General features: G+C 41.7%; 1 protein-coding gene across 1 annotated transcript; it reads right to left on the bottom strand.

Moving 5' to 3' along the window:
* Positions 1-646: 646 nt before the first annotated feature.
* FBXO3 (F-box protein 3) lies at positions 647-16975 on the bottom strand. The gene is made up of 11 exons (XM_034062416.1): positions 16828-16975; positions 13510-13599; positions 12071-12234; positions 10968-11082; positions 8197-8401; positions 7091-7136; positions 4883-4967; positions 4320-4442; positions 3767-3882; positions 3187-3377; positions 647-1752 (listed from the first exon to the last, which is right to left on the bottom strand). The coding sequence occupies exons 1-11, from the start codon at positions 16932-16934 to the stop codon at positions 1627-1629; spliced, it is 1368 nt and encodes a 455-aa protein (XP_033918307.1). The 5' UTR covers positions 16935-16975; the 3' UTR covers positions 647-1626.
* Between the last annotated feature and the right edge of the window lie 616 nt (positions 16976-17591).

Genomic DNA, 17591 nt, shown 5'->3' with positions numbered 1-17591 from the left:
TGCTTGGACTCAGGGCCTTGCACCCACACATAACAGTGAATGTCGAGAGAAAACATTGTCCTATGTCTTGGCTTCATGTGCAGTAGAGAGGAACCACAATTACTGCTTAACATCCCAAGGGAGAACCACTCCCAGAGAAAACTAGCAGGAGTCTGCAGTGTTTTTGTAGAGCCTCAAAACTTTCAGCTGATACCACTGAACTAGAACAGATCCTGGTTCAGTACCAAGCAAGCCTCCAACCATGACAGTTATCTGTCTTTAAACACACCCAACAGCACTGGAATGAGGTCTAGTTTCAACTAAATTCTTCTTTCACTGATCCTTTAAACAGATGATGAAAACCCTGATGAAAAAGCATTATAGCACAAACACATTTTTCCCCTCACAGTTAACACTTGTACCACTGTGGAAGATCCAAATGCTGCGTGACACTTAAGATGAGCATATGGAGAATCTAATACCATGACTTGCAAAAACCCCAGGCTTTCTGTATGAGCAGTAACTAGTCAATAATGGAAACATTCACTTGGAACCACAATAAACCGGTTTTCCTCACAGGAGCTACTAATTCTGAATGTCAGAAGGAAGAACTGGCTGGTCACACAATTATTGCTCAAGTCTTGGCAAGAAGAGTCACATGTAGCACTTCAGAGCAAAGGAGGCAATTAAGTTGTTTATTAATGACAATGGAAACAGAACAAAAGAAACAAAGCAAACAGATACTTCTTTAAATAGAAAGTTTCTAATCATCTAGTGTTCCATCAGGTTCCCCTTTTCTTCCTCTTTTCTCATTTTTATTTAGGCGTAGTTACAAAACTGCAGAGAGGATTGAGGGAAACATGGTAATTCAAACATAAATTTGACACCTATGACAAAGTCTGAACAGCAAATATTTTATAAAGAGAAACCTCAAAACATATTTACATATTCATACTTGTAGGTCACTGAGAAATTCCTTGGGTACCCAGTGGCAGATTATGCACATACACTACATTCCAAAAAGGCATTATCCAGTCAGAGTCACTCAGCATAAAATGAAGTTGAAAGACAGATTGTCTGAAAATAAGGCCAGTTTCATTCCTCATTTATGTACCTGATGACCAGAATTTTCTGGTACTTCTATGCTAATAAACAAAAAGAGTGGAAGAGCACCTGATCTCAAGAGCAAACTGCAAGTTTTATCCTTAGCAGGAGTTATGAAGAGTAGAAACTCACCTTTTTTGCCATCTTGTCTATTGCTAATTTTAAATGCTTGTATAAAACCAAACCCCCACACTTGTATTTGCAATACGATCAGAAATAGGCAATACTTCAAAAATTTAAGATATGATTACCTCAGATTATCAAGCTATTTTGTACCCTGGAAAAAAAGCGAACACAGCCCAAACACCTTCTCTGCCTGTCCCTCCCTCCCTCCCTTCCTCCCTCCCCATCTTCCCCCTTTCCAAACCAGAAGAAACCAAGTTAAACTCTGATGAATATTAGAACTGGCACCAACATTCATGCTAGTTGTCCTGATGTGCAACAGGAAGTCCATTTACAACAGTCGGAGGAAATATTCTTATGCACTAGCCCCAAAGAGTTCAGCTTCTGAAATCAGTTTATTTTGTTCTGTTAAAGAGCCCATCAGGTGTGACGTGGGCAGCGTCCACCAGGCGCAGGAATGTCCCACACCCTGCGGTGATCTTCATATTCATCAGTGTCTGTGGAATCTTCATCTTCATCCACTGCATATTCATTGTGATTTATTTCCTACAACAAAACACATCCAGATTTAATTAACATCTTTTCCAGCTCGTCCTAAGGAAGCACTAACAACTGTTTAGAAAACTCTGGTGTGCATTATGGTGTCTATTAGAAGTACTCATTGTGATCTACATCCTAAATCCAGCTCCTAACAACGTTTAATTTGTAACAGAGATAATTCTGCCCAATTTCTTGACCACTAACTCATGAAATAATGAAGCCTGATGACTATTTACTATGTACAGTTATGTAAAGCCACAGTTCAGTACCATTTTTTCTCGGGAGCTTATATTGTCTTTTATTAAAAGTAGTTTAAAAAGAAAGGGTTGTTACTTGTAGAGCAAAAGAGAAAAGCAGTTATTTACAGCCCACTGAATGGAAGGAGGTTACAACTCCCATAAACAGAAGCATGAGTTAAGAGATGCCATTATCCCTGCCCATGGCAGGAGGTTGGAACTAGTTGACCTTTCAAGTCTCTTCCAACCTAAACCAGTCTGTGATTCCATGATCTTCTGCTAGAATCACGACATCTGCTGGCACTTACTCTTAAAGCTACTGGCAATGAGTGTCTCACATCCCTGGAAAAACATGAGGAAGCATACAAGTAGATGCCTACTCCTGAGGAAAGATGGTGCTTGCAGAAAACTTCCAAGTTCTATCTGAATTAGTCTAAATGCACCATAGCAAAGGGAGAAATTACACAGTTATCCTGCAATCTCCACACTGAAACTACATTATAATTAACAGCAAGCTAAATATATTACTGATTTGAGAAGTTATTAAGTGACTTCATGAAATGCACTTTCAGTGACAACTAATGAGCATCATAGAGGCTGCTATAACTTTTAAGTTGTCATTAACTAAAACTCTTTTTGCTGAAGAAAGTAGATACATTTTTACGGTTAAAAGAGGCAAAAGTGGTCATACCAAAGTGGAATATTCAAATGAACTGTGAAATCTAAACAGCTAATGCACTGCCATGTTTCTAAGTACAGATTAAGAACTTTGAAATACAACCTGAACAGACATACATCCACGCACCCTATATATTTCTGGGCACCGTGAGAGGCAGTTGTGTTCAGACACAGGACAACAGAACAGTCAAATTCTACCTCTGTCAGGAACCCACAGGGCCCCTCATCTCACTGATACAACCATGTTTGACCTTCACACCAGACAGAGGTGAGGACTTGAGGAGGAAGACCCAGAGCCATGTACAGCATCCTATGAAAACTGGGGCTGAGAGTCCTGAATTCAACTGGTAGCATTCCATGTCAAAAGCAACGAGGCTATGTGGCTTTACCAATGTACAAACTGCCTACAGAGATTACTACAGTTGCTAGGCTTAACTGGCGTGTGTTTTAGAGTTCTTAGTATAAATACTGTTCAGTATTGTAGTTTTCGTACTAAAGGTGTTTTCACAACTGCACCTCCACTTACCATTCGTGCTATAGACACCTTGAATGTTGGACACACCATATGGAATCTAGGAATCGTGACATTGAAGAATTTGTCCTTGTAGTAGAGGCAATGAAAGGTGTAATGGCCCTCCATGTATCCAGATGTTGTGGAAAAAGTAGTACAGCTGGTATATTCATAGACTTTCCCTGGGCTGATAATGGGAAACTCCCCTGTTGGTAAAGTAATAGATCATGACAGTAAGGACCGAAGTAGAACTTGCACTCCAGAACACATTCAGGCAGATCATTTTCTATTCCAGTGGATGCATAAATGATTCTCAGCCATGATTGATGTTAAACTGTCTGAAGCATGGTTAACTATCAGGATGTTCTGATATCCCTTGCAAAACAACTCTAGAGACAAAACAGATGCTCTTTCTTTCAAGCAACAAGCTGATTTTGATATAAACCATGTAACTACTACCCTCTGTCACCATAATATGTTAACTAGTAATGTAAATTCCCTAATATGTAAACACAGAGTGTATCTAATGTACAGCAAGTACACTAAACACAAAACCTCTCTCCCTATTGGGTTAGGAAAGCAATCTTTTACTTACCAACTACTCCGGGACCCTGAACTTCTTCTACATCACCTTTGGCATTTGTTATTTTCCAGTATCGACTGTCCAGCTGACAAGCCTTTTCAGGAAGAGCGTCTTTGGACATTTCAATTCTAGAAGCCAAAATGCATACTTAATGGTTAGACAACTACTTCTGTACAGTTTAAGAAAGGCTTTAGTGTCCTTGGATCTAAGCCTGGGCAAGCAAAACCCCACTAAGGTAAAGTATACTGAATCAGTAGTGAAGATCCATCTCCATGCCTCTGCTTCGCTATCTGCTGTTATTTACCCCTTTCTAAATCACAAGAGCTACTTGTAACTTCTTTCCCCCACCCGTCACTGCACTTTACCAATTACCAACCTGACTGGTACTCTGCATACCTGACCAGGTAATGATTTAGTATTTTCTTATTAGAAAGTGCAGCATGTTGTGCACGTCTTGGTCATTTTAGAAGAGTTCTGAATGCTGTGCATAAATTAGCAACAACCAATGCTTTGAACATTGCGTAAGTCCTTGTGTTATAAAAGTTAATTCAGTAGTTATTTTTACCTGATTCTGTAAGTGAAGAAATAATGTGGTGGATGTACAGAACTGAGTTCAGGTAGAAAAGATGTGGACACAGACACAGTAATATCTTCAGTTGTAGCAACGCATTCTTTATCATGCACATACCTACAGAAAGAATAATGTTAATGCTGCAAATTGCTCTGTGCATTCAGTGCAGAAAACTAAACATGTAAAGTGATTAAGTAAAGTAACCAGAGCACTATGGGGCTGAGTAATACTTAACTCTCCATTTGGCAGTTAAATTGAAGAAATATGTATGCAGTGTCTTCATGATGTGTACCTCCCCATCACCTAAACTCATACAGCTGTGGATCTCTTTGTACCTCCATTAATGCTTGTATTAAGCTATGTGTATGATTTCCTCTGAAGTCAATGAAAATACACTTGTTTAATAGGATGTGTCATCATGCTGTTTAAAAAAACTACCAAAACTAGAAACTCCCACAGCTTTTGCACCAGCTACTCATAACTACTTGGAAAAAGGTCAACATTCTAAAAGAAGCACCAAAGCCTTGCACAGAAATTGTAAATCCCAGTCACGATACCTGAAAATCTGGTCTCTGATGATAGGATAACCTCCAGTTACAACTTTGTTTACATAGGATGTAAACCATTCTAAGTAAGATGTACCTAGATGCCAAAGAAGAATATTCATGAGGACAGGCAAATTCACCACTAAGCACATTACAATAAATACTTCAAGGAAAAAGTTTACAGCTTTGATTGTTATAATAAACTCTCAGTTTAAATGACTTAGTATTTCAGATCATCTACCAACAAAGACCATTTGGAGAAACCAACCAAGAACTAAAAGTTAAGGGTGCATACTCCAGAAACGACACAGCAAACAAAGAATCTCTTAGCTGAGTATGTCACATTATAATCATGGTCTTCAAACACTGATGTGTCTCAACAGCTCCTTTCCTGCTTGTGACTATTCTGCTATGACTGGGAAAGAGGAGAAGGATAGAGGCCTATACTACTTGTGTAGCAATTTCCAGCTACTCTACTTGCAGAGGAATGCAAGCCTGCTGGTGAATTTACAGACTTAGGTTTGATAACCATGTTTCCATATGAATAGTTTCTGAAAAATACACTAGCAAGTTGCATTATTTCCTTCTCCTTAAAAACAGGGATAAGTCAGAGAGATCCTCTGCACTCCTGTGACAAACGCAGAAGACTAAAGCTGTGTGTTATTCTGAAGAAGATGGGATTTTCATACATTTACAGCCATTGTCTGAGAATAGCCTTTCATACACCTACAGCTATTCTTTAGGAACAGCTTGATTTCCAAGCAGACAGTCAAACTGTCACATTTAACTCTCAAGTTGGATTTAAGCTGAAATACAAAGAAATAGTTATTTTCACCTTCACTGATGTGTTATCAAGTGCTACCAGTCTTGTTAGATTAAGTGTACTTACCACTTCTTCCTCTGAGCAAGAGCTATGTGTACTGTCCTTTGATCTTTTGGAAGTCTAAGGAACTCCAGGTTTATTATCCTCCTTTCTACCACTAATCCACAAAATGCAAACCTTGTATAAATGAACTCTGAATGGAGGAAGTGGATGAATTTAGCCTATCACCTTCAAAATGACAAGATAAATGCTGTATATGAAAATTTCCCTCTACCTTTCAGTAAGTCAAGATTGGAATACATTTAAATATGATGTCTGATCACCTCACCACTGCCTCAATTCCACAAAAGCAACAGCCTTGAGCTGCAATACCAATATATCATCCTCAGGTGGAGTGAAGTAAGCATCCAAACTCCTGAGCTTTTGCTATGTATACCTTTTGATGGTTCTAAAGCACATGGAGCATCCTGCAATAAATCCTTTGTAAAGGAGGTGACAACATTGACTGCTTCACACTGGAAACAGTTCATACTGTATACCACTACCTAGAAAGGTTTCCTAAAGTTAGCTTGGTTAAGCAGTTGACATACCTTCATTCCAAACCAGCACTGCCTAATGTGGTTTCTCACTGTACTATTAGTACATATATCCTAAGAAATATGCCAGGCTAAATTTTAAGTAGGGTGCCATTTATTACACATCTGTCTTCACACTGAGTGAAAGGAATTAATTTAGACATAGCCACAATTACCAGATTCCAGGAGATTAACAAAAAGAAATAATCAAACCACTGGTGCAGTCAATGTACATGTCAGACAGATGATCACAACAGATAACTACATAATCAAACAACAATCATGCAGTTTTCTCCTTCTCTCCTTTTGGGGGTTGGACTAGATGACCTTTAAAGGTCCCTTCCAACCAAACTATCCTACGATTCCTTTATCCTTTGAACAAAGCAATCAAGCAACTAAAACATCCAAAAAAGTTTTCTTCTGTGTTAATATTTAAATAGATTTCATTAAGGGACACGTTGTTTTCAACTCCTAACATGGCTGCAAAAGCTACTGGTGAAAAAACCCGATCTTTCTGTCCACATGGGTGTTGCTTTTAACAGCTGCTTACATCACCCCCATGAGGGCTAACTTAAAGGTTCTGCTCCCCTTGTTAGACAGGTTAGTGCACTGAATGATTTGTATACAAGACACACACAAGAACAAGCTTCATTAAAGAAAGCCTGCCTATCAATTCAAGTAGGCACTGATAATTTTAAGCAGCTTAGAGTCTTGCAAGTAATACAGAAAATTCAGCACTTGCTTTCTTCAAGCCGTACTGACAGGCATTTTCCCAACAGCATGGTTAAAACATTTTGCAGAGTATATTATTTAAAGGCTTACCTGTAATGAACATATCAATAGCAGATGGGTTGCGAGCCATTTGGTCCTAAAAGAGCAAGACGTGTATGGATATATTAGAAGGAATGCATTAGAGTTCTTAAGTTAAAATTCAACACCTGAATATAATGTAGGAAACACTTTCCCTATATTCACTAACCAAAATCTGGCTGTTTACTACATCATTCTAAGCTTGAATATGTGACTGGGAGTACAAAACACACACACTTGTCCCCATGGGTGCTCACGTGACCACTGAATACACAGTCTGAACATTCCATGAAGGCTCATGAATACAGAATCAAATTCATTGCATCATTCAAGAAATAAGGTCTCCCAAAATACTGCCTTAGAACAGAAGCACAGAACAACTAAGGTTGGAAGAGGCCTCTCGGGATGACCAGTCTAATCCATTTGCTTGAGGCAGTAAGCTGCAGCATGTTGCCCAGGATCATTCCCCACCCCTGGAAGTGTTCAAGGCCAGGTTGGATGGGGCTTTAAGTAATGCAATCTACTGGAAAAGGGGGAAGGAGACATCAGGGCATAAGTAAGGAGAGGACTAAAATCTTGTTATGTTTAATATGCTTCACTAACAACAATATTTCTATCATAAAATACTCCAGCTAGAATTAAGTGGAATACTCAATTATATCCTACAAAGGAGCTGTTCAAAAGCAATTTGTTCTTTCACTAGAGTAAGTTTTCCTTAGAAACCAGGGATACCATTTACTGTAGGAAGTTTACATCTAAAATATCTAGGGGAGGAGATATATACAGATGCTGATCTTCCTTAATGGAAGTTTTTCTTCCTTACAGAAACAGGGACAAAAGCATGTATCTCCCATAGTTTGAACAAATTAAATTAGTACCTTCCAATAAGGATGAAGCTATAGAAATGGTTATAGATACTAACAACTTCATCTAAATTTATTTCACTTATGGGCTTTGATGAAAACCAGACAGCAACTTGAGGGCAAGTATCAAACTAATATGATCTTTCAGTATTCACTTTCTGCAATGCAAAATACTCCAGGTATCTGATAACATGCATATGGACAACAGCAGCCATTAGCAAAGTACATTCATGAGTATAAACATATGCTCCTTACAGGACACTGATAGAAGATCTCGTATTTATTTCGTCCCTCCACACTCTCCAGGGCCATGTATTGACTCAGGCCAGTGTGAATGCAGAAAGTAAGAGGAAGACACTGCTTCAGGCCTAGCCTCTGCTGAAACCCTCCAGCTGCTGTGTCAATATCCAGCAAGTCTTCAGAGCGGTAGTGGTTTGACAGTGCCATGCTTCCCATCAAACTGAACAGACAGCAACAAAAAAGGAACAATAAAGAGAAGATACCACTTACAAGGCAAAGACAGCTTTAAAGCTTTTCTAAGTATTGATTCTATGCATATGAGACTTAGATGAACTCCAAGTCTAACACCCAGGTGCTGAATTAGTTTATTAGTTCACAGTATGAACCTCTGCAAAGGAAGGCTTGATGGCTCCAAGACAAACAATTCCTTGTATATATCTTAAACTGTGTTGGTGATTCCCATCACCTCTGCAACTGCTTCAAAGAACAAGTTGTTCACAGCTGATGCAGCTTCCTATAGTATCAGAATATATCCTATCTATATCTTCAGTTTTGTGCAAGTTCATTTCATGGCAAGACCATCAACTGTTTCTCATTTTTCTTCCCCTCTAACTTTTGTAAGTATCACAGCAAAGAATGGGATTCGTTATCTGCTTGGTTTTGACAATAAGAAAGTGACACTGAAGACAGTAAAAGAAGCCTTTCACACATAAGAAAAGTAGTATTAATTTGAAATATGGGACAGAATAGGAACAAGGTGAGTACTGGAGACGAAATTTAACATTGATATGAATGTTGGGCTAGATGCCAGCCAGGGTGAAAATAAACAAGCAATCTACATTCAGCGTAATAAAGGGGCAGACAATGTCAGAACGGTAAAAAAGGGGTAACATAATCAAATTAATCAACTAAAAGAGCACACACTTACAGCAGTGTGCTTAGCAGTAAGAGAAGTACACAAACCTGTCATATACACCTCCCCACCCATACGCCCTACTAATATGCCTTTCACTGATGTTCTCAGATGTAAACTCCTGCAGATGTTAAAGCTTTTACTGGTGTTATGAAAGCAACGACTCAGGTGCAAGCTGCCACACGTCAGTCAGTGTGATATAAGCTGATCCCATCTTGAGAAACAGGTTCCATTCCTCTTTTCCCTTACATAGTCTTACTGGAATTAGCGTGTTGTGCAGTTTAAAGAGTGATGCTAACATGCAACACAGAAAGCTGAAGCATTCAACAATGACAACTAGTCCCAAATCTTCTAGGCACATCATCACACTAGAGGCTTTGTGGGAGTGAAAGAGTAGGAGGAAGAGCAGGAAGCACACAAGCTGTATCTGAAGTCTATAGAACTAGGGCACCTATCTCCTCACTAAAAAAAGGTTTTCCTGGAAAAGAAAGGGAACTAGAAGTCACCCTTATGGTTGCATAAAAATGTTCCACATATTCCTTCTGCACATTTGAATCACAAAATAATGTGGGTTGGAAAGTTCCCTAAGATCACCTAGTTCCAATCCCCTTGTCATGGGCAGGGACACCTTACACTAGACCATATCACCCAAGGCTCTGTCAAACCTGGCTCTGAACAATGCTAGGGATGAAGCATTTACCACTTCTCTGGGCAACCCATTCCAATGCCTCACCACCCTCACAGTAAAGAACTTCTTCCTTATATCTAACCTGAACTTCCCCTGTTTAAGTTGAAACCCATCACCCCTTGTCCTATCACTGCAGTCCCTAATGAAGAGTCCCTCTCCAGCATCCTTGTAGCCCGCCCCTTCAGATATTGGAAGGCTGCTATGAGGTCTCCACGCAGCCTTCTCTTCTCCAGGCTGAACAGCCCCAACTTTCTCAGCCTGTCTTCATATGGGAGGTGCTCCAGCTCCTGATTATCCTCATGGCCTCCTCTGGACTTGTTCCAGCAGCTCCATGTCCTCCTTTCATTGAGGACACCAGAACTGCACACAGTGCTCCAAGGGGGTTCTTCACAAGAGCAGAATAGAAGGGCAGGGTCACCTCCTTCAACCTGCTGGTCACATGCAACACTGGAATTGGAGAAAGCTGCACTTTCTTTACTTGTGAAGGCTTTGGTAAAGTAACATGTATGCATTGCCCACTACAGACACTGGAATGATTTGCTGTAGCTATCCATTTTTAGCTAACACTAGCAGCATTTATCAGGTGCTGACCTGCTAACTCTGCCTATAGCTGCAAGATAGGAAACTATGTTTGGTTATCTACCTTCTACACATAGGACAAGTTTTTAATTGCTGAAACCTCATCAAATTGTATCAAATCTACTGAGAAGACTTCATCTGCAGAACTGACATTTTAATACTACTTGAAATGATTACCTGGTTTAAAAGCCATTCCCTAATCATTTCAATGAAAAGGGTTATTGAACAGTGATTCCTGAACAGATCAAGAGTCCAATTTACTCACGTAATACAACACAAAACTTTAGGAGAGCAACCTGCAGTAGTACCATTGAAAGTCCAACAGTTGGAAGTTCTAGTTATTACCAAAAAGGAAACTAAAACAGGATTCTCACTAGGAAAAAGGACTGAAGTGTAAGAGTAATTTAAGCAAAACCACACCGTGTTTTCAATTCCTCCTGAGACTAGAAGATAGCCAATTCTAGAAGTGTCACTTCAAGCCGTCACTCAGTTACATTTAAATGCTTCAGTTATCCTGCTCAGAAGCCATTTTATCTTGTTAATAAAGGAGCTACCCAAGAAATAGAAAAGGAATTAGTAACTTGGTATGTAGTTTTTGCTCCTTACCCAGGAACAACGAGCTTCTGTCCATTATGAATACGAAATGAACACCGATAGTCATCAGGGAGCTTGCAACCTATTTGTGCTTCCACAGCATCCAGATCTTCCTCCCGCACACTCTCTGTGTACAAAAAGAGACAGTAAGTGGCAGTTTTGGAGGGGAAATCAAGAACTGCTGCTCCTACATGATTCTCAAATGTAATGCTGCTCCACTACTATCCCCAGTGCCCAGTGTGCTCTTCCTGACACAGCTGGTATTAGAGGTTGTGTTAAGACCTCTCCTTCAAAATCCTATTTCACATAATTTCAATAGGGCTGCAGGGCTAAAAATACGGCAAAATCTTACTGCATTCTAGACATAACAGCATGTTTTCAACTTCCAAAGAGAATCTTAAGTAGCCCCAGCAACCTTAGTAGTGTGGAAGGTATTTTATGTTATCACAAAAGGAATATTTATCTCCAAGTATTTTGCCATTTATGATTCAGAGAAAGTGAAGTAACAGACATACAAAAGCAAGATAAAATCAGATCAACTTTGGGATGCAGCTGTCTACTAGCATAGTCTCAAGCATCTTCCACTGATTAAATTCATGTTAGTGGCCAGAATCACTAAAAATCAAGTATTTCCAATACCAAATATGGAATTTTTAAATGCTATGATCAAACAAACATGGACTCAAGTCAATATCTGGTGCTTTATTATGAGCTACGTGGCACAGAATGAATAGTACATGTGTTTGAAAAGAAGGTGATTACTTAATACAGCACCAATCTCCATCTGATGAAATCTCAACAGGTCTGACTTAAGTAGAAAGTATTTATGAAGTGACATGAACCTTTTCCCCCCAATATTGTCAGTGAAACACACACATAGGATGAAAGCAGTATCACAGAACCATAGGATGGTTTGGGTTGGAAAGGATCTTAAGATCATCCAGTTCCAACCCCCCTGCCATGGACAGGGACACCTCACACTAAACCACGTCACCCAAGGCTCTGCCCAACCTGGCCTTGAACACTGCCAGGGATGCAGCATTTATCTCTTCTTTGGGCAACCTCTGCCAGTATGAAAGTTAACAACAGGCAAACTACGAAGTATTACACTGTACCTTTCAAAGAACCAATCATCCGAGGACACCTCTGTCCCAAGTATTTTTCCAGGTCATCCCAAGCTTTTTTCAATGTAGCATAATATTTGATGTATCTTCCCAGGTCAGAGTAGGTACTGATGAAGATGGCTTTCCAGCTCTGATTCCGTTGGCTTTTTTCCTCTCTAAGTGGATATGAAGAAAAGAAGCTAAAAAAACAGCCTAAAAAAGCTTAACTTCTATACCCAAGAAGTTATTTGACAGCAGCAGTATGCATAATATTAAGCTAGGAACACTCTGAGCCACATGAAGCTATACAAACTCATTTAATTTTGGCATCTATTCAACAGCAACTTGGAACAGAATTAGGAAACATTCAGGGTACTTAGTACCAGGGGAAAAACAGTATTCCTTTAAATAGAGTGCTGCCTATTATTAAATCTTAGAACTGGTGACTGGCTAATTCACATCACATTTCACACATACAAAGACAAGGCTTGAAAAAAAAAACCCACATGTTTTTGATCTACTGCATTAGTCACAAACCCCTTTATTCACCCAATAAAGAAGGATTAAGGAGCAAACCAGAGAGTTAAATGAGAACTCTGGGCACTGATGTGGAAAGTCAATTTCTTAAGGAATTACTGAATATTCAGTTCTCCCCACAGGTACAACAGAAGGCTAAAGGAAGACAGGCTGCCAAAAATGTGCTAACATCTGACAAAGGATGCTTGACTCCAAATTTTAGCGGTCACATGTGGAGCACTGTGTCCAGTTCCATGCTTCCCATTAAGTGAAAGATATGGATGTACTGGAAAAAATCCAGTGCAGGGCCTCAAACATGATTACAGGACTGAGAGAACTCTTCTGCCTAGAGAAAGTTCAGGGGAATCTTATCAATGTGTAAAATTACCTAATGGGAAGGAGTAAAGGTGGAGGCAGACTCTTCTCAGTAGTGCCCATTGATAAGACACTGGACACAGGCCTGTACAACCTGCTCTAGGTGACCCTGCATGAGCAGAGGAGCTGGACTAGAGGATCAAAAAAGGTCTCTTCCAACCTCATCTGTTCTGTGATTCCAGTAATGACGTAAGAATCCAGTTGTACCCCTTAACACAGCCATCCAGATGTACACCTCCTAATTACAGTACTCAGATTATTATTTTCTTTCATAGAATATCTAGTGTCTGATAAGGTTAAGTTGCCCTCTTAATACCAAGGCTGAAGGAGAAGCTGTGCTTCTCTATCCATCCGTAAAGCTTTTTAACACTTGTACTTTCATGAAGCTTTTTTAGGAGATGACTATTTCTGATAGCTCTAAACTTTCATCAGTTTGGTAAGAAGCTGGTGAATATTAATGCAGTCTTAAGAGTTACTAGAAGTAATGTGGACCAAGACAGTTAGCACAGTAACATAAGCTTCATTTTCATAGAAAAAAGGCTTAAACCAACCACACTTACTCTGAAATAAGCCAGTATTTCTTGCAGTGTCTTTTCCACAACGGATCATGGCTTGACAGCTGATTTAATCTTCGACTTAGATAGCAGCAACTATAAATATAAAATCATTCAAATTTATTACAAAAGATTAGCAAAATAAACAGGGGTAAACACTGACCTGTGTATTACACACTGCGTTCTCAATAAATGAATGTAGAGGTCGAAAGCTAGGTAGCTGTCCTTTCTAGATTTGTGCTTACTTACAATGGTTAAAAGTCTCCATTACAGCTGTACAAGTCGTGAACTACTTTTCTCCATGCTTTGAGAACTGCCAGCAATTAAGCAATTCTGTAAAGCAGGTCACCCAGCAGGGCTGTGCCATCGTAAACACTGTCTGAAGGATTCCAGTGTGATTCCACTCCCCTGGCAGCAGGATTCCAGTAGCACAGCCTAGTCACGGTTTAAATTCCAACTGTACGGTGGGCTGCATCAAAAGAAGCATGACCAGCAGGTTGAAGGAGGTGATCCTGCCCCTCTACTCTGCTCTCATGAGACCCCACTTGCAGCAGTGTGTGCAGTTCTGGTGTCCTCAATGTAAGAAGGACACGGAACTGTTAGAACAAGTCCAGAGGCCATGAGCATGATCAGGGGCTGAAGCACCTCATTTATGAAGACAAGCTAAGAACACTCGAGCTGTGGAGCCCAGAGAAGAGAAGCTGCATGGAAACCTCATAGCAGCTTCCAGTGTGTGAAGGGGGCTACAAGGATGCTGGAGAGGGACTCTTCATCAGGGACTGTAGCAATAGGGCAAGAGGGAATGGGTTCAAACTAAAACAGGGGAAGTTCATGTTAGATGTAAGGAAGAAGTTCTTTACTGTGAGCATGTGAGGCACTGGAATGGGTTGCCCAAGGAAGTGGTGAATGCTCCATCCCTGGCAGTGTTCAAGGCCAGGTTGGACCAAATCTTGAGTGACATGGTCCTGTGTGAGGTGTTCCTGGGGTTCGACCTGGATGATCTAATGTCCTTTCTGACCCTAACCATTCTGTGATTCCATGATTCTATGATCCTGGCTCAAGGGAAGGTGATAGCAAAAGCTAACCTAAATTCCCGATTCCTAAATTGCTCTTTAAAATCAGCGAGGGAGGTGTCATCAAATACAGTCTGTTCCCATATTTACTTTTACAGTTATAAAGCCTTTCTGAGATGTACAACTTGCATCCACAGCAAGACATTTCAACCTATTTATATGAGTAAAAATGGGCAGCAGAGCATCAACAACATGCAGAGCAATAATATAGGGAATGACTGGGTTATTCAAAGATTCATAGAATTTAAAAGAGATTATTGCCTCATTCAGTCTAACCTGAACACCAGCCAATAGACCTTTTCACTTCTATGTTTGAGCTGAATTATCAGTTATGCTTTAAAAAAACACTCCAAAGATACAACCAATTTAGATGTGGCAACATCACTTCCTCTGGTACTTTAAGAGTTAAGTGTATTTTAATGGCTTTGATTAACATCTAAATACCCCAAATGAGGTTACCAAACTTAAGCTTCCAGCTACTGTTTCTGGGGTCTTGTCAGTGTGATTCAGAAACTGGTATGTTAGACAGACCAACACTGCAAATGGACACAGTAATGTACCAAAATGAAGATGCCTCTCATGCTTGTCTTGGATAAGTAAAATCAGCCAAAGTCCAGGGCTGGTCAAAATCTCCTGCACTAAAACTATGGAATTATTCATACTTAGCTGTTCAATCCTGCTCCCACACACACATTATAAGAAAGTGGTAAATGCTCCACCCCTCGTAGTGTTCAAGGCCAGGTTGGACAGAGCCTTGGGTGACATGGTCTAGTGTGAGGTGTCCCTGTTTATGTCAGGGGGTTGGAACTGAACGATCTTTAGAACTTTCCGACCCAAACCATTCTATGATTCTATGAAATCTATTACACTGGTGATTATTGATGCTTCTGGCAGGAAAGAAGTCACCCACCGTGGCATCACAGGAACGCGTGTCTTCAAACATGACACAGATACAATTAAAGCCATTCTCAATAATTACACAAATACTTGGTCACTCATCAGCTTTTCTATTATTTAGGGCCACCACCAGCCTAACCAACCCATGCAACACTATGGAACTGGTAATGCTTGTGACTGTCCAAGTATGTATGTGTCACTAAAGCAAATGTAAGCAACCTAGATAAGTACTCAACTAACACAAACAGTTCATCAAAATTGCCATTACTGATCTTGTAAATAAGAAGCCTACACAATGTTATTGTCCTTGCACAGCAAAGTCCATCTTATTTTGTTAACACAAATAGGTAGTGTTTTCATTACACCATTAGGAACTACTACCAAATAATCTGTGTTGGATTTGTAACATTTGTTCTAGTTTTGCTTATACTTAATGTGCTTTTTGCTGTTGTAACAGAACTCTCCCACATGTCCTTAGCTTTCTTGACTAAAAAGGGGAAAGAAAACCCCAAACAAAACCCATTTTATTAATATTCTATTTCATTAATGCCTATTCCTCCTTCGATTAAGTGCCGTGCTTTCAATCACTGCCAGTGCTTGTACCGCACTGAAAACACACACTCATCTTGAAGCTATGACTCAACTCTTGAGCCCTCCAGCAAAGCGTCCGAGAGTAACCTGCAACTTTCATTCATGGCTTTTTCTGCCTGAAAAGTCACCTTTTGTCCCTTCATTTGGTTTTTGCTCAAATAACTGAAGATATCTACCGGCACTAAGACTGCCCTTTTTTTGCCCAAGGGTATGCAACAGTTTCGTGGGAATTATTGATGCTGCAAATTCAGTTATGGGCTCATCTCTGAACTGTGATACAGCTACAAACAAAACCAAAGTACAACGGGGGAGAGAGAAACCGGGAACGTTGCCTTCTACCACAGAACCCCCAAAGCAGGCCGGTGTTCTGCACGGGAGCTGTGCTCTGGGATCTGCCCTCCACACAGCTCTCCAGCACAAGCCAACCACCTTCCCCGCACACAACGAGCGCTCTGAGCCACTTCGCCCGCCCCCAGCCCCGACCCTTGCGATCCGCACACCCAGAAGTTGTGCGGCCCCAGGCCCCCGGCAGCCCGAGCCGCTGCTCCGCAGCCTTCACCCCACCTCCCACCGCCTTTCCCCGCCAGTTCCTCCCGCTGACCCAGCCACAGGAGCCGGCCTCGGCTCCCACGGCAAAGACACACCGGGCCCTCCCGCCTGCTCCCAGATCCGCCGTGAGAGGGGCCCCACCACCACACCCCCGCTGAGGCCCCGCTCCCCCACCCGCCGGGCAGCGCGGATCCGGCGGAGCCCCGGCCCGTACCTCATCAGATCCCGGTAATCGAGGAAGCTGAGGATGAGCAGCAGCGGGTCGGTCGGCAGCAGCTCCAGACTGAGGGCTGACGGCTCCATGTCCAGGGGCGCCGCCATCTTGCGAGACGTCCCACGGCTGCGCGGCTCCGTTGTCAACTGCCTGGGCGCAGGGAAAGGAGGCGGAGGAGGAAGGGGGGAATCCCGCAGCGCCCCCTGCTGGCGCCGTCGTGTACCCCCCCCCCCCCCGGGGCGGCCGCCTCTCACCGCACTGCCGCGGCTCACCTCAGCCCTCACCATGGGGTCGGGTGCTGGGTTAGGCCCCGTCCCGCACGTTAACCCCGCTGAAGTACCCTGAGCAGCGGCGGAGCCGGGGCACAAGTCATATCCATCCCCCGGTGCCATCTCGGTCGTTTAAACACGTCCCACAGCGGCGCTTACCTCAGGTGGAGGCTGTGAGGTAGAAACCCCACGCTGGGAGAGGAGCTCCATGCCTTGGGGGGTGCAGGCCACCGGGCCCTGATCCTCTGCTTTGGAACACCACAGGCTTGGCTGGTGTATGGCCATCTGTGAGCCCTGGGCAGATGTCCCCACTGCCCTAAGGCGTTCCAGATGGTGTGGGTTGGCAACTGGCTAGAGCCCAGCTTGTCAACGACGATTCAGGCAGTCTGGCACTTGGGCGTGAAGCTATGCTTTGGTTTTAAAGATTATTAAGAGATCAAGCTTCTTAATATACCTTATGCATAACTTAAAGCCTGAATTACCTTGAACAATTGA

Source organism: Melopsittacus undulatus, chromosome 4, assembly GCF_012275295.1.
Source record: "Melopsittacus undulatus isolate bMelUnd1 chromosome 4, bMelUnd1.mat.Z, whole genome shotgun sequence".
In the NCBI taxonomy this organism is placed as follows: domain Eukaryota; kingdom Metazoa; phylum Chordata; class Aves; order Psittaciformes; family Psittaculidae; genus Melopsittacus; species Melopsittacus undulatus.
Note: the sequence above shows the minus strand (reverse complement) of the source record. Positions and strands in the feature narration are given on the sequence as shown.